This window comes from Danio rerio, chromosome 10 (genome assembly GCF_049306965.1).
Source record: "Danio rerio strain Tuebingen ecotype United States chromosome 10, GRCz12tu, whole genome shotgun sequence".
In the NCBI taxonomy this organism is placed as follows: domain Eukaryota; kingdom Metazoa; phylum Chordata; class Actinopteri; order Cypriniformes; family Danionidae; genus Danio; species Danio rerio.
This window is the reverse complement of record NC_133185.1, coordinates 49336195-49360301: the sequence shown is the minus strand read 5'-3', so window position 1 is coordinate 49360301 and position 24107 is coordinate 49336195. Positions and strand designations below refer to the sequence as shown.

Sequence of the window (24107 nt, the reverse complement as noted above, 5' to 3'; positions counted from 1 at the left end):
AATTCTTCTGTTAATCAAGGTAGCATTTATTAAATGCAAAATATTTGTGAACTTGTTAAATGTTTATTAAATATTTATTAATTACTAATAGTATGTAGTTTAAAATGAAATTATTACTCCAGTCATTATTGCTTTTATTACTATTACCACTTACAATAATAATATTAATAATAATAATAATATTAATAATAATAATAACAATAGGTGATATTAGAGTGATTTCTGAAGGATCATGTGACTCTGAAGACTGATTTTGAATTATTAATTTAAATTATAAACTTCTTTTGAACAGTTATTTTATAGTGCAATGACTGTTTACAATCTGTACTCTATTTTAAATAAAATAAATGCAGCTTTGCTAAACAGAAGAGGCTTATTTTAAAACATTTAACAATCCTACTGACCCCAAACTTTACTGGTAGTGTAGATATTGTCTATATTAACTAAGAAATTAAGAAAAAAAATCATTTTCAAAAGTGGTGTACTCATGTATTTATTTATTTTTTTCCTCTCAAATTATTAAAACTTAAATATTCAATTCACCTTTATTTGTAAAGCGCTTTTCGCAATGTAGACTCTGTCAAAGCAGCTTCACATAGAAGATCATGGTGAATTAAAACAGTGTAGTTCAGTTCAGTGTGGTTTAATGGTCAATACTGAGAGTCCGAACACTGAAGAGCAAATCCATCCATGCATAATCCTTTTTATTGTTTGCTACCTTGTCTGCAACCTGCCTAATGTTAATTAGCATTGTGTCACACAAAAAATAAATAAATACATAAAAGAAATGAAGTCAGTTGATTCCTTGACCCCAGTCACCCTGTGTTTTCTAAAAGTGTCCCGAAAGCTGCGTAATTCCAGTGTCCCTGGTGAAGCCCAGAGAGAGAGAGAGAGAGAGAGAGACAGGGCGAGTGAGGTGGAAATAATGACATTGACTGGCCAATTAATTCTCCAAATCCCAGAGCAATTAACAGAGGCTGGTGGATCAAAGTACTGTCAATTAATGCTATGCTAGCACACACGTATGCATGAACTCACACACACACACGCAAACACATCTGACAAACACAGACGATCTGACTGTCTAACAAAAGATGCACATCCAGATATATGAACACGCCTGCGTTTAAACAGACGGAAAAACGAAAGCTAAACTGGTAATGTGCATCGATCAATCTGACCAATCAGAGCATGCAGCCTCTGGCCAGGAAGAGGACGGCTTTAATTACCTGATTTGTCAGACTATAATCTGTCAGGGGTTTTTCCCCCTCGCTTTGTCTGAATGGAAATCATCTAATTCCTTCTTTAATTCATCCTTTAATTTCATTTTCCCGGTCGCCAAGCAAACAGAGAATATCTTTGGCGTTCCTATGGCAACAGCAGTTGCTAGGCAACACAAAACTCTCAAACATCCATTCCAGAACTCTGACAGATGGAACAAGACACAGAGAGAGAGAGAGAGAGAGAGAGAGAGAGAGAGAGAGGGAACACACACACACACACAGAATTCTAGAATGTTATAAAATACTTAATATACTGCCAATTAACACATACCAGCTGCACATATAACACTGTACATAGTAATATACCTGTACATACACTTATCATTTTTGTATATTTGCTAGGCCAACACGATACATATATACTTTTTGTTGTACAATAGGGTTGCATGGTTTACTGGTACTATGCTAATATCATGATACTATGGCTCCAAAATACTGGCAGTGCCACTGTAGTTTGTAAACGGTGGTATCATCATTAACTGTTTATCTACAATATATAATGTTGGATGTGGAAAAGTCCCTAAAATGCTCACACGTTTGTGCAACAATAAACAATAAAAAAAGTATCACTACTGCTATGTACCTGCTGTATGTGTTCTATTTAATGTAAACATTGCAAAGGCTTTGGCAAAACATTTGTATCATTTGTCAGGCCAATAAAGCAAATCTGAACTGAAATGAGAGAGAGAGGACAAAACTAGTCAGAAAAATTACACATCTGAATGCACATATATTATATATATATATATATATATATATATATATATATATATATATATATATATATATATATATATATATATATATATATTGTGTAATAATGTGTTCTCAACATTTCCATACTGTGAACATGGTTAACAGTATGTTACTGTAGATTTTTCAACGGATTTTGGGGAAAAAATCAGCTACTGTGCATTTAAATACAGTGCTGCACATGACCATGAAAAACTCCACACATACTAAATGTTATTATTATTATGTTCATTTTTTTTTGGACAAATTATTTTGTGAAATAAATAACTAACCAGTTTCTTCAGACTGTTCAGTGCATTAAACTGCCCCCTGGTTTTTAATTTTAGGGTGCATTGCACCTTAATTTCATAAGGTTAACATAGACATATTAAATAATTTTTAATGTGTAATTGTATAATTTTATTGCATATATATTGTGTATTTTGTTTATATTTTTCTTATTCTCTTTAATTTTGTGCATTTTATTTTTATTTTTACATAATACTAATCTTTTTCTTGTTTTTATTCATCTAAGTTCAGGTTTGTTTGTAGTTATATATATGTTTTTTCATCTTGTTTTTTGCTTGAACAGCTAAATGAATGCTGAAATTATTTAATCTATTGTATTTTAGTTGCATTACAACATCGATGCTGTAAAAGTAGTTATACAAAAACATAAATTGTTTACACCCACTTAGCTTAAAAAAATAGTAAATGCAATGCCAATGCCAAGTCATGCCAATAAAGCTAATCTGAATTAAAGAAAAAGAGTTTACTTATTTTTTTTCATTAATATAAGTTTTTAAATATTTATTTTATTTATTTTTATGCTAAATACTAAATTTTATTGTTCTTTTTTAATATTATTTAATTTACTCATTTATTTTACTTTATATTTAATAAACATGTAATTATATGTTATATATATTGTTTTATTTTTAAGTATTGTATTATTTATTTGGCAATACTGTGCATGTCATGCCAATAGAGATAAATTAGAGAGAGAGAGTAGTTATTTATTATTATCATCATCATCATCATCATCATCATCATCACTTTCTATATATTTATTTATAATGTTTTATGCTAAATACTTTGTTATTATTGATTTACTTTAATATAATTTAATTTACTTATTTTTTACTTTATATATAATATACATCTATACGTTTATATAAAATACATTAATAATTGTTTTATTTTTATGTATGATATAATTGCTTTGGCAATACTGTGCAAGTCATGCCAATAAAGCTAATCTGAATTAGACAGAGAAAGAGGGCGAGAGAGAGATGTGAATGATCCAGAAGGAGAAGGGGAGGAAAGGCAGAACTCAAATGAAGAAAGCAGGAGAGCAGAGAGACAGATAACATCATAACAACAGATCGCAGCATTCAGGAGAACCGTGAACGCCTCCCTCGAGCATTAAAGCTCACGCAGAATAAAGACAGAGATGTAGAGATGCTCTTTACAATGTGTGCTGCTGCGCGCCGTCATCCTGAAGACACAGACCCTTTTTACAAGACTGTCAGGATGCGTTTACACTCATCAGCATCATAAATCCTTGACATTTTACAATATTTAGATTTTTTTTTTTAATTGTATGAATATTTATATGTATTCAAGCATGTATTATATCATCTTTAATTGCAATGAGTGCTAGTGTGAGGTGTGTAATGCAGTGTGTATGGGAGCAGGACAGTAAATCCGACATGATTCTCTCTTCTGGCTGCCGTTATCAGTCTCATACTATTATTTTCCTTTTCTGAAAGTCTTTATTGTAGAGTTTTTCTGTCATTATTTCAGCTAAGAAGTTTGTAAAAATACATATATTTGTCGTACTCTCATTCACTGCACTCTGAGTTCACCAATTCTGATGACTTCCGCTGCTGAGATTACTGACGATAAAGAGGGAGGCAGGTCTGCATGAACACTGATGGTTTGGAGGACGGGCGGGCCAGGAAATGAACAGACCACTCATCTGCTTGTGTAAACAACTACACTGCCTCACAGCTGCACAATCACAGCTATTGCACGTTTTGAGAAGTTTAGTAGAATGTTCAAACTGCTCGTTTCCATACAACTATACAGTGATTCCTCTAGGATTGCTTCCAGCTGTGGTGGCAGGCCTTTTACACAGATCTTCCAACTACCTACGGTGTTCTTTCACTAATAAAAATCATGAGCGCAGTATTGCAAGTCGAGATTGCATTCATGCAATACGAGCATGCAAATCTGCAGTTTGCATGCAGATTTCCTCTGTTCGTGCATAAAACTTCTTGCACACCCTCACATACACACTGCTCAAGCGCAGATAAAGTGCAATTAAGTGTGTTTACGTGACGAGTATGTCTCCAACATTTATTAGATCTGTTTTTATTATACTATTTAATATTTATGAATGTCTCCAATAGACCTGCAAAACGACATTACTGAGTCCTGGAGTAAAGTGAAACAGCTATATACTCCAGCAAGGTGAAGTCATTGTTTGCAGAACCACAGACCTTTATTTATAAATAAAGTGTAATTATGGAAACGGTGTTCATCGTCACTGAAAGCTACATCATAATTGCTGACCGCAGGCATCGCACAGCCCTGTCAGTCAGTCAGTCAGCATGTAACCTTACAGGGTTAAACAAATAACAGCACTACTACGATTACAGAAAAGTTCGCTCTTTTATAATTCACCTACATTTTCATTTGTTAATGTGCGATTATAAGCCGATATCATAAAAAAACAGCAACAACTGAAGGATTTGAATGAGCTGTAATGTAGCTGTAGTGGGAATGAATTTTGGTGTGGCGCCCCGACATGGAAGAATGAACGCAGCGGAAACCATACTATAGCATATAGTGACCTGGAGCTGTCAAAGTGCAAAACAAAACACAAATAAAAGCTTTTATTGTAAATTTTGCACAATAATTTACATTATATATAATTTAATTATAATTTGTTTAAATACAAGTTAAACAATAGCTTTGCTTGACTAAATTAAATATTTTTATTTTATCATATGCAGACAGACATTTTTAAGAGAGTTTCTTGGACAAGTGAACAGACTCACAGCAGAGCAATATCAGAGTAGATGTCTGTGGTATAATGTATAAGGGTGTCACGATCCTCCAAATCCTCGATTCGATTACATTTTCGATTATGAATAATTAATTAATTAATAACGAATTAATTATTTGTAGCCTACCGTTTAAACTACCTGACCTGCATGGTCTTTGTTTTACCTATAAACAAATCATACAGTAAATGAATAATAAATGCTGTCTCGAGCGCATGGCTGTGTGTGCGTCTGTGTCTGTGTGGTCACGTGATGTGCGTTTTCAGAGGTAGAGAGGAAGGAGGGCTGCTCAGAAATGCCACACGCCACTGTGGATGTCAAATCGTTGTCGTTCTAAAATGCCATTTTTAAACAAAGACATATTAGTGTAAACAGGGTCTGAGTGTGTACTTTTCGCTAGCGGATTTGCAACGGGGGGCGGAGGATCGTGTTGCCGGTGTTGTCTATCGGACGAACCCTAATAAGTACATAGCAGAGCTTGCAAAACTGTTTTTTTTGTCGACAAAATGAACGTTGTCAACATAACTCACTGGAAATCCGAAATGCTTCCACACCGGTGACTTCATTGACAGAGGAGAAGGTTTAAGCTCTGTCGACGGGTCTCCTGCTTCTGCAGTTTAACAAGCACTTCAACAAGCCTGTTTTTTCCCGCTTGGCAAGCCAAGCTGACGTGACATGGGGGCGTGGCAGCATCGACGATTCTATTTTTTGATTCGATAATCGAAATTGAGCATGAATTTCGATCGATTTCGATTTTAAATCGAAATAGTGACACCCTTATGCACAGCTACTGTTACTTCCCACACCGATAAACTTCCGGTAAACGGGCAATGTGACTTTTTACAACTCTACCATCTCCTTTTACAGCATCAATGTTGTAATGCAACTAAAATACAATAGATTAAATAGACTTCAGCATTCATTTAGCTGTTCAAGCAAAAAACAAGATGAAAAGCTGTTTACATCCGTCAGGATCAGCAGGCGAGTGCAGAAAACACACTGGAGTAAAATAAATGTTCATATTTTAAAGACATGCACGGAAAAATTTAATGTAATGCACTGCTTCTTGTACAATCTGAGACCCACTATATATCGGATATCAACTCGGCAGTGAAGATCATTGATTTTTAAGGAAAACCAGGCCTTAAACGTGCCGATTTTGGAACTGCATACAGTTCCCTGGAAGCGTTTAAGTCCAGCATATACTCTATTATTGACTGTTTTGAGAAGTTTTGTAGAAAACAGAAGATATGGTATTTGACCCTAAGTGTATAGGTGACCATCGTCAAGTGGTTGTGCATGACCATCCTATTACTCCGTCAGAAACCTGTAAGTACTTGGGCATTTACATCGACAGTTCTTTCACATGGAAAACACACATTGAGTGGGTTTGTTCTCGTTTACACCAGAGATTGTATTTTTTACGGAGGTTTTGTCTTTTTGGAGTTAACAAGAAGCTCGTGATGTTGTTTTATAAAGCAGTGCGTGAAAGCATTGTTAGATATGGCATCACAGTGTGGTTTGGCAACCTGTCTGTTCAGTGTAAATCTAAACTGATGCATCTCTTAAAGACAGCATATTTAGGGTGAATATTTTAATCCTCAAGTTTTATATGAGAACTGTGTCCTCAATCAGGTGGAAAGGATTGTAAACGATCCAACTCATTTCTTGTTTCCACATTATAACCTGCTTCCCTCTGGTAGAAGATGCGAGGTTGTCGAAGATGAGGCTGTTTCTCAATTCCAAGAACGCAGAGAATAGACTTGTGGAGAGCGGTCTTGCCAGGTGTCCTCGGAAGAACGAACTCAGGAGACCGCGAGGGCAGAGAATGCGTCCTTTGAGAATTGAGATGCTGCGTTCTTCCTGATGGTCACATGACCTTCAGGTGTTTTAAATGGTAAATTATTTAAACATTACAGCATTCATACAACGATGTATTGTTTCCCCCCTCTTCAAAATATATACTTTGCATAAAAACATTATAAATATACTCTGCACAATATAAATAAAACAGATTTTAATACGAATTTCAGCAAACAAACACCCTTAATGTGTTTATCCCTTTATTAAGATGTCCATGGTAATGTTTACTTTCACCGTTTCATTTAGGGAAACTCCTGAGGTAAATAAGTGATATCTCTGAACTTTAATAATAAATCTAAATAAAATGCTGCGCTTCCCACCTCCAGTCGCAATGACTTCTGGGACTTCCAGAGCGAGTTCGGTGCTCAAGTCTGCATCATTGCGTCCTCGATATCAAGATCACATCCTGGAAGTTTCAGGCGTCCTCTGTACTTGCGGTCTTGAGTATTGGAACTGAACTTAGGCAGCTGATGATGACGTTTCACGAGAACACGAGAACGCAAGACCGCTAAAGAACGCATATTGAGAAGCAGCCATTGAGTCCCAAAGTGTAGGTTAAACCGCTATAAGAAATCCTTTGTACCTGTGTCAGTGGGTTTATTTAACAAGAGTCTATCTTAATTAGCATTATACACTTTGTAACTGCTGTATTTTGTATTGTTTTTATTGCTTGTTTTTAGTGAATGTCTGCAGCAATAGGGCGATGCCCATAACAAATCTCCTGTCAAGGACAATAAAGTTTTACTACTTTACTACTGCTTCTACTTTAGAATGTTCAAACTACTCCTTCTTCATTAGTGTCATTGCGATATTTAAAATTCCAACTTCGATTCAATACCTTAAAAATATCGGTATTCAATATTATATTTGATAAAACCCATTATGAACAAGCCCACTGACTCGCATGCAGCACTCTGTGGTATTTTTGTCCGTTTTGGAATGATGAGAGTAAATGAGAGGCGTAACTGTACCAACAATACTTCAGAACTAACATTAATTATTCATCAGCTTCATCTGAAATGATGTGAAGAGTGGTTTGAAGGATTAGTCCAGCCAGAAATGGAAATGAGGTCACCATTTACTCACTCCTGCTTGTCTTTTGTCCCAAATACATAAAAGGAGACGTTTGGTAGAATGTTCAAACTAGGGCTGCACAATAGATGAAAGAATTATCATTATCCAGATAACAGAACGTGCAATGTTCATAATGTAGGCAAGTGGAATAAATTACATTAGTTTTATGTGCCGAGCATTTGTGTGCTGCATGCATAGATTGTTTATCAAATCTGACCAATCAGATGAGGCCTTTACTATCGTCATCCCCGCCTCTTTAGTAGCTGAACTTAGAGCTGAAAATAAGCACTGGAAGACAACAGAAGGGAAAGAATGACTACAGACAATAGTGCTGAGGTTTTCAGTCATGTGTGTTGTTTTAAAGTCGGAATGTTTGCATCTTAACATTGAAATAGCTCTAAAAAAAAATACCTATTGCCTGTTTATATTCATATGCTCATGACATAAATAAATGATTTATTTTTAAAATCCTGATAAAAAAGCGTTAGTTCTATCATAAGAAATATCATTCAAAAATAGATATATTGAAGGATTCGGATTTCTACAGGGCTCAACAATAAGGACTGCCCGGTGGCCCGGGGCCAGCGTGTGAGATGCTCGGGACAGTAGACAGGATTGTTACTGGCCCGACGGGTGCTGACTGTCAATTGCGTGCAAATTCAGTCTTAGAATTGAGAAAAAGTTTGTGTTTTCAAGCCTTCAAATGCTGCCTTCTCTGTTCTTCTTATCTGATTGGATGGTGTGAGCACGTTATTTTTTTCCGTATCAACCAGTACAGCGAAGAGACAGAAACACGGTGGTAATGATTATGCTAAAGGAAAAACATTTGTTTCTAAAGTCTTAGAAGCAGACATTTACGAGGGTGCACCACTACTAAAAAAACTAGATATTAAAGTTTGAAGACAAACTTTATGGTGGCTTGAAAAGCCGAATCTGAAAGTTTGAAGTGGTTTTAAAGTGTAAATAGCATGTTAGTATGATTTTAGCTTGAGTTAACATATTACTAGCATAAATTAGCATGTTAGTAGCATGATTCTAGCATGAATTAGCATGTTGCTAGCATGATTCTAGCATGAATTAGCATGTTGTTAGCATGATTCTAGCATGAATTAGCATGTTACTAGCATGATTCTAGCATGAATTAGCATGCTACTAGGATAATTCTAGCATGAATTAGCATGTTAGTAGCATGATTCTTACATGAATTAGCATGATTCTTACATGAATTAGCATGTTGTTAGCATGATTCTAGTATGAATTAGCATGTTACTAGCATGATTCTAGCATGAATTAGCATGTTGTTAGCATAATTCTAGCATAAATTAGCATGTTACTAGCATGATTCTAGCATGAATTAGCATGTTGTTAGCATGATTCTAGCATGAATTAGCATTTTACTAGGCGGTTGCTAGGGTGTTTTAAGTGGTTGCTAGGTGGTTGCTAAGGTGGTGCAAGGCAGTTGCTAAGGTGGTCTGACTAGTTGCTAGGTGGTTGCTAAGGTGTTGCTAGACGGTTGCTACGGTGTTTTGAGTGGTTGCTAGGTGGTTGCTAAGGTGGTGCTAGGCAGTTGCTAAGGTGTTCTGACTAGGTGCTAAGTGGTTACTAAGGTGTTGCAAGGTGGTCGCTAGGGTATTCTGAGGGGTTGCTAGGTGGTTGCTAGGGTGTTGCTAGGCGGTTGCTAGGGTGTTCTGAGTGGTTGCTAAGGTGTTGCTAGGTGGTTGCTAAGGTGTCCTAAGTGATTGCTAGGGTATTCTGAGTGGTTGCTAAGGCGTTGCAAGGTGGTTGCTAGGGTGTCCTGAGTGGTTGCTAGGTGGTTGCTAAGGTGTTGCTAGGTGGTTGCTAGGGTGTCCTGAGTGGTTGCTAGGTGGTTGCTAAGGTGTTGCTAGGCGGTTGCTAGGGTGTTCTGAGTGGTTGCTAGGTGGTTGCTAAGGTGTCCTAAGTGGTTGCTAGGTGGTTGCTAAGGTGTTGCTAGGCGGTTGCTAGGGTGTCCTAAGTGGTTGCTAGGTGGTTGCTAAGGTGTTGCTAGGTGGTTGCTAAGGTGTCCTAAGTGGTTGCTAGATGGTTTTAAATTTTTAAACATTTAAATTCTAGATTTACAAATATAAATAAATATAGATATTTTTGGAAAAACTGTTATAACTCTTCTTAAAAGTCAAGTTTACACAATTAGATTATACTGCCTCTGTAAAAGCTCAGATGATGATGTCAGGGTTTTGGAAGTTTCTGATTGGTTAATTGACAACATTTGAGTTAATGTGAGGCAAAACTGTGGAATAGTATTGAAGAAAAAACTCAGACACACTGCTCCCTTGTGTGACAACATGGGGAAATCAACAAGCCAGAATCAACAACAAAGCCAGATTACAATTAGCTAAATGACACAGGGAAAAAAATCATGTTTAGAGACATGTCCTGTGCTCTGATGGATATAAGATTGAGCTGTTTGGCCATAATGAGCAGTGTTACATTTGGAGGACAAAGGGGAAAGCGCACAAGCCTAGGAACACTATCCCAACGGCAGCATCATGTTGTGGGGCTGTTTTGCTGCAGGAGGGACTGGTCCACTTTACAGCATAGATGGCATCATGAAGACAGAACATTATGGAGAAATACTGAAGCAACATCTCAAGACATCAGCCAGCAAATTAAAACATGGCCACGAATGGGTCTTCTGAACCGACCATGACCCTAAGCATACTGCCAAATTAGTTCAAATGTGCTTTAAGGACAACAGAGTGAATGTTTTTGTGTGGCCATCACAAAGCCCTGATCTCAATCCTATAGAAAATGTGTGGGGAGAGTTGGAAAAGCTTGTGCGAGCAAGACAGCCTACAAATCTGACTCAGTTACAGCAATTCTGTGAGGAGGAACGGGCCAAAACTCCTGCAAACTATTGTGAGAAGCTTCTGGAAGGAGACCTAAAACATTTGACCACAGTTATACAGTTTAAAAGCAAAGCTAAAAAATACCAAGGAAATGTGTGTACACTTCTGACTGTCTAGAAATTAATAAAAAATTCTCAAAAACATTTTCTCATTATTCTGCCATTTACCAAATGTAAATGATTTAGGTAATCCTGACGGACCTAAAATAGTAAACGTTTAGTATGATTGACCAGCAGACATTTTTACAAAATGGTTATGTTCCTTTTTTTAGAGTGCATGTAAACTTCTGGTTTCAACTGTATGTATACGGTTGTGTTTGTCTTTTGACATATTATTTAAAATATGTGGCTAAGAAATAGCTATTAACTTCTTTTTCCGATCGGGCCAGTAGAAAAATCCTTAGCGTTGAACCCAGCCAGTGTAGTTTTGAAAACTGAAAACTGTCTGAAAACTGTGATATAAAATATTTAACTTCTATCTTTTTGTGTTCAACAGAAAAATTAAATGTTACAACCACTGTGACTAAATTGTGAGGAAATGTTCATTTTTTGGTGAACTGTCGCTTTAATTTTGCCAGTAGTAGCACAATACAACCACAACTGTAACATTTATTTCAGTCAAAGGTTCAAAACCTTGCTCCAAAAATTCCACAGGCCAAAATAAAATGTGTCACACCTGCCATAAAAAGAAAGATGCTAACAAGTAAAAGAGCAGCAGGAGAAGAAAAGTGCAAATGAGAGCGAGTGGCACTGCAGTGCAGCATCTCTGTATCACAGTCCAATAAATCATGTGTCACGGAGAGGGGGATGGAGAGACATCATTATCAGCCCAAAACTGCCTGTCCAACTGTCATGTTTCTGCACAGATACATGCACAACAGGCTCCAATGGCGTTCTGCTAAACAGGCTGCTCGTTTTCGCCGTGAGCCGCCCTGCGTTATTTATTAAAGCAAGTCGTGTCTTCCCAGACAGGACAAAGACTTAAATAAAAAGCATCAAGGCAACAGGTTTATCGATCTGCAGAGCATGCAGGATCTTTGGTGCGTGCAGGAGTTTGAGAACAGGGATATGAAATGGCTTTGGTTCAACCTGTGACCGTAGAGAAAGAACAATGTGAAACGCTCCGCTTGTCTGGCACAATCAGAGAAAGAGCGTGAAGCCTTTTCTCCCATTGCGTCGGAGAGTTATTGGTCACATGGATCAGCACTGTTAACCATTTCAAAGCTTTAAAGGCCTCAGAACATTAGGACAAAAATCTCTTTTAAACATATATAGACAGTAATTTGTTTCTATAACTTCATCTATCTATATCTATAACTAATCAATTTAGAGTTTATATACATACACCGGCCACTTTATTAGGTACACCTCACTAGAAATGGGTTGGACCCCCTTTTGCCTTTACAACTGTCAACAAGGTACAGGAAATATTCCTTCTATATGGATTTTGCTCCACATTGACATGATAGCATTGTCGGCTGCACAACCATTATGCCAATCTCCCGTTCCACAACATGCTAAAGCTGCTCTATTGCCAATTTGAGTACAGTGAAGTAACAGAAGAAACCAGTCTGAGATGATTGAGCTTCATGACATGGTGCGTTATCCTGCTGGAAGAAGCCATCAGAAGATGGAGACACTGTGCTCATAAAGGGATGGACATGGTCAGCAGCAATACTCAGGTAGGCTGTGGCGTTGATGCTCCAAAGTGTGCCAAGAAAATCTCCCCCACACCATTACACCACCACCACCAGCCTGAACCATTGATACAAGGCAGGATAGATGCATGCTTTCATATTGTTGATGCCAAATTCTGACCCGACTATCCGAATGTGGCAGCAGAAATGGAGACTCATCAGACAGGTGTACCTGATAAAGTGGCCGGTGAGTGTATATACTCAGCCTTAACTAACAAGAATAAAGCGCTTTTATGAAGGTCAAATTAAAGATAATTCAATTTAAGATTCTAACTCTTAAACTAATTTCAATTAAATTCTTGATTCAATTCTCACTTTTATTTAAGAAATATCGATACCTTAAACATTAGCTTGCAAATGTTCAATTAATAAAATTGTAATAAAAGCTTAAGACCAACAGACTTGTACACATAAAAAAAATGACCTTTGCTGTTTGTTCAAACTACTTATTTAAAACAAGCTGAAACAAAACAATTCTTGAGAGTTTTTTGGGTCAAACTAATGTTCAATATACTCACAATAACTTAATCCCTTCATGTTGTCTCAATTAATTGTGTGGAACCCAGCATTTTCACAGTATAATATACTATTTCAATTCTCTATATAATCAAATACATACAACAGAGTTTCTACAGGTTTCATCAAGTCAAATTTAAGACTTTAGGTGCTTTCACCCTTGGTTCAATAGCCTGGACCATAGCCAAATTAGATTATCCCCCTTGGCTATCTTCTCAGTTGGTTTTTGTTCACACTGTCTTTTCCTTCTGAACAACGTTACGTTAGCATCATCGAGCTGCTAATGTGTGTATTGCTGTTGCTAGGTGAGGCTACGAAAGTAAAGCAACAAAACGAAAAGACGTACACGCATCACGGTCATTCTGCTTTTACTGAATCTTTTGGTTTTGAACATACAGAAAGCGACTCGCGTGCGTCTGTCAGTCGCAAAAATATTGTAAACGTTAAGGACATTACGCGGTGTCTGCAGAAGACAAATAGCACAAGTGGGGAATAGGGTTGGCCAATAGACGATACCACCGTCCATCGCTGATGGCCAATAGACAACACGCCGATCGACCACCCCCGTCGCAAACCCGCTTGTGAAAAATACACACTTAGGCCCTGTTTACACTATTATGTCTTAGTGTTAAAATGGCATTTTAGAATGAAAATGATCCACATCCACACAGTGTTTTAACTAGCATTTCTGAACAGCCCTCCGTCTGCTGAAAACCCACATCACGTGACCACAAACACTCACGCACACACACACACACACACACACACACACACACACACACACACACACACACACAAACACACAGTCATGCTTTTCTGAGCTCCAAAATGCAGTGCAGGTCAGACCGCAAGGATATACCGCTAGATCGAGTCTCACTATAGTTGTTAAATGTGATATTCAGACATCACAAGTGTCCCGGAAGTTCCGGGAGTCTCTATCCATTTGCGGGACTATAATGCCCACAAACGAGTGATAATCTTCCGGAAATCGCACGTCTCCCAGTCCTCAAATTAGTCGCGCACTCATCGCGCGCACTCTTTTAAACACAGCTTCCAACCTTCATCGCGATGTATCACATTAGACATCGTACGATGCCAAATTAGTCGACATCGCCCAACCCTAATGTAAAAGCCCCCTTTAAGAAATTTATAACAACATCATGAATGAAATTTCAGATTTAAACAAGGCTAAATGCTAAAGATTCTTTCTAATGTCCCAATTAAAACATAAAAAACATAATTAAAACAAATGTTATTGTAAGGACGATGACTAAACCATATGGTTGTAAATAGAAAAAGAGTTAGTAAATAGAGTTAATTAATAATCTTGTCAAAACTTTTATTGAGATAGAATGTTAGGGATTGGATGGGTGTTGGTCAGATTGGGTAGCTTTGCATAGACAAAGGAAAATTAAGACTTGTTTAAAATGATTCACATAACACAATATTTCAATCAATTTAAGACTTTAAGACCCTGCGGATTCCCTGGTACAATGAGCAGTCAAAATTTGTAATATATAGACTAGCCTTTGATAACTAATATCAAATTGATCCCATTTTCTAGACATTTCTTAACACTAGACTGTTCTAAGGCCTTTTTGGGAACAAGTAAAGCAAATTAGAGGTCCAAACTAAAGATCGATCCTTAAAGTTTCTTTAACCCAAATACTATGTGAAGCAAAACATGCATGTTGATCAAAATTAGAACAACTAGAAACAGGGTTGGCCATGTTAGAGCACTCACTTTGGTCCACCGGGCTCAGCGATTGGTTGAAGAAATATCAAATCAAACCAAAACAAACAATTACAATGTGCATAAGATTGGCAATCAAAATTCGGGACATGGCAACCTGCAAAACCTGGGAAGTGACTAAGCAAGATCTATTAACATGTTGCATTTCAATTAAACTCATTTTTAAAGACTATATGCATATTTGAATTAGAAAAATAGACCAAAAAAACACAACATTTAATCCATTTTAAAAAGAATTTAAGCCTTTCTGCTTGGACTTGAAACCTGTTAAGGCCCTAACTTATGAATGGATGAATTAAGACTGCACTCGAAACCATCTTAAGCCAAGTATTAAACTTCAGCACAACACCTCAGACCTGACGTGTGAAGAGAAATAAACATCTCAGACTCGGCTAAACAAAGCCCTCTCTGCTCCATCGTTCAATATTTAGAGACGCTTTTCGTATTATAACATGTATAGACAGCATTATCTAGACTATTCCAGATGTTCCAGTAAATCGAGTTCTGCTGCCAATAAAGTCCGACATCAAACGTTGCTTTTTACCACGCAAACATCTCGGTGGCTGCGACTGTCAAGCCGAATTACATCAATGATGGAGGACGGCATTTTCCTGTCATTCTGGGCCGACAGACACCCCTGAGCCTGAGCTTTTCATCCATGTGTTGTTCTCTGCGTCTCCTCCTGCTAAGCAAGATTCATTTCTATTAATTTCTCATGCAATTTTAATGGTGAAAGCCACTTGTTGCTCCCTATTAGGTCTGCGATGACTAGGCGGATCACAGAGACTGAAGGGTCTTCACAGAGGGGGATTCTGCAGGAAATAAACACTACAAACAATCCAGAGCCGACATTTGCTGGACATTAAAGCCCTACGTTTGGCTGGAGATGAATTTACTCACACTATGGGTGGGCGGTATTGATCAATTTTCATGATAAATAATTATTTGTGATGGTAGTTTTACTCTGTAATACTAATTCCCTTATTCTATAGGTAACTAAAGGTAACAAGCAATAAAAAGAAGACATTTAAGCCAACGCAAGCAAAGATTTCACACCATAAATACACATACACAAATAAAACAATGGCTTATTTTTCAGGTACAGCACAAGTATTTTGCAGTTTCATTAAAGAAATTATATGAAAACAGATCAATGTTTTGTTCTTTTATAACAATATAATAATAAATAAAGTCAATATTTTGGTTATTCCCTAACAGAAGATGACTCTCTAGGCTAGTGTTTAACAGCAGACGACACTCTAGGCTCTTATTTAATGTCAGACAACAGTAGTTTTTAACATCAGATGGCGCTCTAGGCAAGTTTTTTAACGGCAGATGGTGCATTAAGCTAGTTTTTAACAGCAGAATATACTGGTTTTTAACAGTAGATGGTGCTCTAAGCTAATTATTAACAATAGATTGCACTCTAGACTACTTTTTTGACAACAAATGATGCTCTAGGCTAAAGTTTAACAGCAGATGGCGCTCTAGGCTCATATTTGACGGCAGACAACAGTAGTTTTTAACATCAGATGGCGCTCTAGACAAGTATTTAACATCAGATGGCATTCTAGGCTAGTTTTTTATGGCAGATGGTGCTCTAAGCTAGTTTTTAACAGCAGAATACACTAGTTTTTAACAGTGGATGGTGCTTTAGGCTAGTTTTTAATAGCATACGATGCTCTAAGCTAGAGTTTAACACCAGATGGTGCTCTAAGCTAGTTTCCTAATGGTAGACGAAACTCTAGTCTTGTTTTTAATGGCAAACAACACTAGTTTTTAACAGCAGATGGCGCTACAGGCTGTAGTTTAACACCAGATGGCGCACTAGGCTAGTTTTTAATGGCAGATGGTGCTCTAGGCAAGTTTTTACCAGCAGAATATACTAGTTTTGAACAGTAGATGGTGCTAATTTGTAACAATAGATTGCACTATAGACTACTTTTTTAACAACAAATGATGCTCTAGGCTAGTGTTTAGCAGTGCATGGCGCTCTAGGCTTAAATTTAACGGCAGACAACAGCAGTTTTTAATAGCATACAATGCTCTAAGGTAGAATTTAACACCAAATGGTGCTCTAGACTAGTTTTTACCAGCAGATGGCGCTCTAGGCTAGTTTTTAAGAGCAGACGGTGCTCTAGGCATGTATTTAACTGCAGACAACAGTAGTTTAACAGCATACGGTGCTCTGGGCTAGAGTTTAACACCAGATGGTGCTCTAAGCTAGTTTTTAATAGCATACAATGCTCTGAGGTAGAGTTTAACACTAAATGGCGCTCTAGGCTAGTTTTTACCAGCAGGTTACTAGACTGGTGTTTAACAGCAGAAGGTGCTCTGGGCTAGAGCTTAACACTATATGGTGCTCTAAGTTAGTTTTTATGATAGACAACACTCTAGTCTTGTTTTTAATGACAGACAACATTCGTTTTTAACAGTAGATGGCGCTCTAAGCTAGAGTTTAACACTAGATGGCGCTCTAAGCTAGAGTATAACACCAGATGGCGCTCTAGGCTAGTTTTTAACAGCATATAATACTAGTTTTAACAGCAGATGGCGCTCTGTGCATTTTTTTTTACTGTAGACTTGTTTTTAACAACCGATGATACTCTAGGCTAGTTTTTAACACTAGATGGTGCTCTAGGCTAGATTTTAAGAACAGACATTGCTAGTTTATAACATCAGATGGCACTCTAGGCTAATTTTCAATAACAGATTGTGCTCTAGACTAGTTTTTAACAGCAGATGATACTCTAGGCTCGTTTTTAACACTTGATAGTGCTCTAAGCTAGATTTTAATGGCAGACAATGCATGTTTTTAACAGCAGATGACGCTCTAGATTTGTTTCTGTAACAACAGAAAGCGCTCTAGATTCGTTTTTAAAAACAGATGACACTCCAAGTTAGTCTTTAACAGTAAATTGTGCTTTAGGCTAGGTATTAACGAAAAACAATGTTAGTTTTTAACAGCAGATGGCACTATAGACTAGTTAAACAACAGATGACGCTCGGTTAGTTTTTAAATAGTATATTGTGCTCTAGGCTTGGTATTATTAGCAGTGCAAACACAGTGACCTGTACCACATCAAACTGTACTGAACTGAACTGAACAGCAGAAACAATCATTTAGAGCTTCTAAAGCTCCGCTAAATCCGCAATTCAGAAGTTTAAGTCACTGTGCACCACGCAAGTACAATATGGGGAGAAACATCCTGCAACTGCATTTAAAAAAAACCTTTTAACTTAAGACAGAAGAAATGAACATCTTGGATGACAAGGAGGTGAGAGAATAATTCAGAAATCCTCATTCTAGAAATGAACCAATCCTTTACGATAAAACCAAAAGCAACATGCAACAGCTAAAGGCATGACAAGTGAATGCAGCGTCTCTAAAAAGCCCAACGGTAATGTATATCGTTACATCACGCAACATTACACGGTTGATCGAATAAACATGAAATGCCACAGCAACGAAGGTTAAAAGACAAAGACAGAAGGGAAGCATCTGATTATGCAACCATCCCCTGAGTCATTATCTCCTTCCACTGGTCAGATGCAAAACCCAGACATTTGTCATTCAAATTCAGCATGGCAAGCTAGCGGCTCCACAGCAAACTCTGCTTTCCTGCTTCACACGTCTCATCAGAGAGGCCTGGAACATTTGCAAGCTACTTCACATATTTGCATTAGTGAAAATCCTGCTTTTAGTTGAGTAATGCATTTGGGCATGTTGTTTAACTGTGGCAGGTCCGCTAGCAATGCAGTGCTTTAATTTCCCTGTTAAGATCACGAACAGGTTTCCCACTCGAGTAGGCCAGTTGTTTATATACACATAAATAACAGTTTGTGATCGTGACTCATCATATACTATAGTAACACTTTTGTTACAAGTCTGAAACATTCTCAATAAGAACACATAAACACTTGCAGTCTGAGGTTTGGACACGAGCTTTATTTATTATTGCTATTTTAAAACGGCTCATTGACTGAAAGAGGTGCATTCTGGGATGCTTTTCAAACAGTACTGTTTTTATGCACAGAGTTCACCAGCACACAGGACTCATCACCTGATTTTCCTTCACTATCTAATCCTACACCACCCATGCATCCACAGATCAATACAAGACATTATTATAGTGTCCTTAAAGAGGTGATGTCGATAGTTCAGTGCACAAGAGTGTGCGGTTTCATTGCTACATGTAAATCGTTGTTGTTTACATCTCATCAGGCTGGTTTAGTAGTTGTTTATTTACTAGCTTTCATTTGAATATTTATTATAATATTAGGGTTGTGTGTTGGCAAGAGCCTCACGATATGATACATATCACGATACATAGTTCACAATACAATATATTGCGATACAATAAATATTGTGATATATTGCAACAGTTTGTATTAGTATGGGTGTCATGTTATATTGACAACTTGATAAAGTCAGCAGACGAATTAATATTCCAATTCCAATTTATTTTCTATCCATTTCAATTCATTAGAACTGCACAGTGTGATTGAACAGAGAACTCACTGAACTGTATTAAATGCATATTGTTAACGAACACTTAACTAATAAACCATTTATAAAACTAAAGTAAGTAAAAAAAAAAATATAAACATAAAACAGGAACACAGTGCCCTAATATGCGGTAAACTATTAGAAACTAAAGTGTCCAAAATCAGGGATCGAAATTGCGACGGTTTTGGTCGCATTTGCGCCCAAAATTTTATGCAACCTCAAAATATTTTGGGAGCATTTGTGCGAGTGCATAAAATTGTTGTTGTGCGGCCAGTTTTCACAGCAAAATGTTCACCACATGCGCAGATTTAGGAGGCATTCACGCATTAATCATCTTTGCACCTAAAACCACCAAACGCAGGCCTCAGGAAAGGTTTAAAACAGTTGACATGTCAACTTGACGACAGGTCCTTCCATTTTATGTCCCAATCCTCCTATGCAGTATTAAGTAACTCCGCAATGTTAGTTGAGGTAGACGGAAGCTTGTTGATATTATCCAGTGTAGTTTGCCTTGAATCAGGAGGTTTCGGTTGAGGTCACAGTGCCGCAAATTCATCTGCGTGGTGGCTTGTTAAGTGATAACGCAAGTTCGTGGTGTTTCTTGAACATTTTAAGATAGATTTGCAAAGCTTGCAAATGGCATTTATTGTCTAATTCAGTACTCTGGTATAGTGTTAAAACCAAAGTGCAGCCACACGTCAGCTTTAAAAAGCTGGAGGCGCCTTTACATTTTCCACCATGCTCACCCTTGTTTACTTCTGATACCGTACTACTTAGCGTTTTGTTAGTAGCGAGTTAGCGACATCCACATGGTGCAGAGTAGGATGCTGTTTGGCACAACTTGCATCGATACATCAGGTTGGACTATTGATACACTATTGTGAAAGAAATTATGGCGATAGTTAGATATTTCGATCTTTTTGCACAGCCCTATATAATATATGCATATTTGATTATATATTTTTTTTAAATATTCATTTTTATTAGTTCACAGTTTAAAATTTTTTAAAAAGACATATTTATATGCACAATATATGGGCTGGACAATATATCGTTTTAGCATCGGTATCTCAACGTGATCCTATGCAATAGTTACATGGCGAGTATATGCAACGTTGAGTCTGGATTATCTTAGATCATTTTGCTGTGTTTTTGAGGCCTGAGACTGTGTGTGGGTCTTTAAAGCATTCAGGTATAAGAAATTGTACAGTTTGTAACTTTGATGAATTAAAAACAAATAATTGTATAGAGTTGTTTTTCAAACGAAGACTATGAAAACTATTATTTTACATTTGACTACTAAATTGCTGTATACCTGAATACAGATCAACTCCTCTGAAAGCAATAAAATGCTGTTTATTTAATTGGCATTTATTTAATTTATCTGTGATTGTAGATTGCTTGTTATATTTTATGCATATACCCTACAAAATCATCCCAAGCAAATCTGAAATTATAAATTGTTTCCAAATAGTTATTTAACACATCTAGTGAAATTGTATTCCTATCGCAATATATTTCAGAATAAAAAACATTGCAATGTTAGACTTTTCCAATATTGTGCAGCCCTAATATATACATATCTATATATACAGTTGAAGTCAGAATAATTCGCCCCCTTTATATTTTTTCCCTTTTTTAAATATTTCCCAAATGATGTTTAACAAATTCAGGAAATTTTCACAGTATGTCTGATAATATTTTTTCTTCTGGAGAAAGTCTTATTTGTTTATTTCGGCTAGAATAAAAGTAGTTTTTAATTTTTTAAAAACCCTTTTAAGGTCAATATTATTAGCCCCTTTGAGCTATATATTTTTTCTATAGTCTACAGAACAAACCATCATTATACAATAACTTGCTTAAATACCCTAACCTGCCTAGTCAACTGTGTTTTCAGTGGTGTAGTGTGGACAGAGGTATTTTCAGAAATGTTAGATGAAATGCTAATGTGGACGTGGATCGTTTAAATTCTAAAATGCCATTTTAAAACTAAAATGCATTAGTGTAAATGTATTAGCCTAAACTGAAAGAAAATGAATCAATGAATGCATACAAGGTGATACAAATCCCATAATATAATCTGTCAGCCTTGTGCATGTGTTTTTGTGCATGGAGACAATGTAAGTGAAATAAAGTTGATCATAAGAGAGAGAGAGAGAGAGAGAGAGAGAGAGAGGAAAGAAAGAAAGAAAAATCACAGAAGCAGATCCTCACTTGGGACTTCAGACACAGAAGTAAGTAAAAATTAAAGTTAATCAAAATCTGGGTCTGTCTGCCGCATTCCCATGGTGCCTCCACAGCTCACAGATTACTGCAAACGCCGTTCTCCAACAGTGGTGAACGTGAAGGGGAAACTTGGGTACTTGAGGTAAATTGGGCACATGCACTCATCAAACCGCAACAGCAGTACATTTGTACAACACACAGCCTGACAAAGAGTTGAACTGTTCAGGTGACTGAGAGAGAAGCAGATACAACAGCCAGCCATTACAAAGAACAAAGAGCGGTCTTTGACTAGACAGATAAGAAAAAAGGAAGAACAAGATCCTTATTTAACTTCATGCTGATTAAAATGTCCTCCTCAAGGGTCTAGACGCTTATTTGAAGAACTACTCTGTTTGAATCCTCAATGATGGCACATTTATAAAACCTAAATGAGGGATTTCTTTAACACTTTCAGGATGCATAGCTTGCAATTTGAAACAACCAATTAAGTCGTAAAGATATAGCACAATTAAAATTATAATTCCGTCATCGTTTCCTCATCCTACACTAGTTCCAAACCTGTCTGAGTTTCTGTCTTTCATGACATTGTTTTCCTATTATAATGGCTAATGGCAAAGTCCCTTTAAGGCAAGCCATTTCACTCGGTGGCCATCTTTCATAGCTCTCTCAGGCAGTATGTTCAGGCATTCTGTCTGAATGGGGAAACACCACATTCTCCAAAACTGTTAGCCAACCTTATGATTACATTACATATTTATAATAACAAATACAATTCAGCAAAAACTGTCTCATAAGTTTTGTTTCTAAACAATCAAGTCAAACAAAATCTGCATATTTTTGGTTTGCCCGAGCTAATGCAAATGCGCACTCAAATTTTACAGGAATTTTACTGCCAAATGAATCTAGAATTTGTCATTTCGACAACCCGAGCAAAATGGAACTTTGAGAAAACTTACCGATCTTCTGGTTGAAGATTTTGTCAAACGCCAGTTCATCCCTTTCCTCCAGATACTTCTGCATGACACTTCGAATACTGCAGGGAAATAGGAAACAAACAAAGATACAACTTTAGTTCAAAACTTTACATAAAAACCCATTAACACACCAGCATTTGACGCCTTTGCATGGAGTGGTGTGGTTCGGTATAGTGCAGTACTGTATGCTAGTGTTTTCATAATACTGAAATTTGATACCAATCCGTATTGAAATTTTACAAATGTCTATTTGCCGCTAACGTTTGAGCGTGTTCTTAAACAGCGCTGATTGGCCATTGTGTTCACGTGCTCAACAGAAATGACTGTAATTGGCTGTGAAGGTCATCAGTTCACCGAACTGAGTGTAAACACAGATACAGGGACACTGGAGCATTTTTAAGCCGTGAAGATCTGTCGAATCATCAGCGGATCACTCATATGTAGACCCACACGGAATTTGCGCACGCAAGATTCTGCAGATTTCTGAAGATTTTTAGCCCATTATTAATTCTATTTATTTACTTGAGTAAATGTGTAAATATTAATTTATTCAGTTTTTATTCAGTAAATTTTTTTTTTAAACTTTTTATTTAATATATTACGGTTTTAGTTATGATACTCCGCTGGATACTCCCAAGATAATTCCACAGAAATCTGCAGATTTTTACCAAAATTCTCCGCAGAAATAGCAAAAAACGTCCGCAGATTCCGTCTGGTCCTGCTCATATGTCAGCTCATAAACAGACCAGCTGATGTTCGTGGCTTTAAAATGCTCCAGTGTCGCTGTATCCGTGTTTACACTCAATAAACAGCGGTGAATCCGGTGATTACACTGGATTCACGACCAAACGCAGTCATTTCTGGTGAGCAAAATTGCAAATCAGCACTGTTTAAGCACATGCTCAACAGCGCTCAAATGTAAGCGGGAAATGGACTTTTTTTTATTTCAATACTGATTGGTATCAAATTCCAGAATCATGACAACCCTACCATATGCATTTATTTCCACTGTCAGAAGTATCAAAACTGTGTACTCTAACGTACCACTTTCGTAAGGGTGTCTAGAACAAAAGTACGGTACCAAAATAGCGGAGCTAGACTGCAGGATGCTGATTGGTTTACAGAGAATGAAGATAGAATCTGCTTTATGTCCTCTTATGTTGTTTTTGTATCGCAAAAGATGCTATACATCCTGTAGATAGATACACTATGTATATCCTGTATGGGTTTCTTTGAGTGTGAATGACGTCAATTGCAACTTTCTGGTAATTGTCAGGGATGTTATATCAACACCAAAACATAACCTGAAAATCTAATATAGCCTCTATTTAACTTGATGAAAACATTTGGTATTCTGCCCTTCTGAAAACACCATTAGATCACAATACAGCATGCCATCTTTACTTTACATGTCATGTAAATTTAATTCAATAAATCATTAACAGCAGACATGCAGAAAACAGTTCAAGTCCAGTCTCTACTAAAAGAGCATCTTCCCTTGTATGTTCCCTTTATAGTGCATTG

At 37.0% G+C, this 24107-nt stretch overlaps 1 protein-coding gene across 4 annotated transcripts in view; it reads right to left on the bottom strand.

Annotated features, from left to right (window-relative positions):
- grk3 (G protein-coupled receptor kinase 3) overlaps positions 1-24107 on the bottom strand; it is a 146958-nt gene that overhangs the window by 97254 nt on the left and 25597 nt on the right. For all 4 annotated transcript variants that reach the window (XR_012385966.1, XR_012385967.1, XM_009305689.5 and 1 more), the window contains exon 2: positions 22566-22642. Coding sequence is in view for 2 of the 4 variants with exons in the window: in XM_009305689.5 (XP_009303964.1) it covers positions 22566-22642 (77 nt within the window). In the remaining 2 variants the exon portion in view is untranslated. The remainder of the gene's footprint in view (positions 1-22565; positions 22643-24107) is intronic.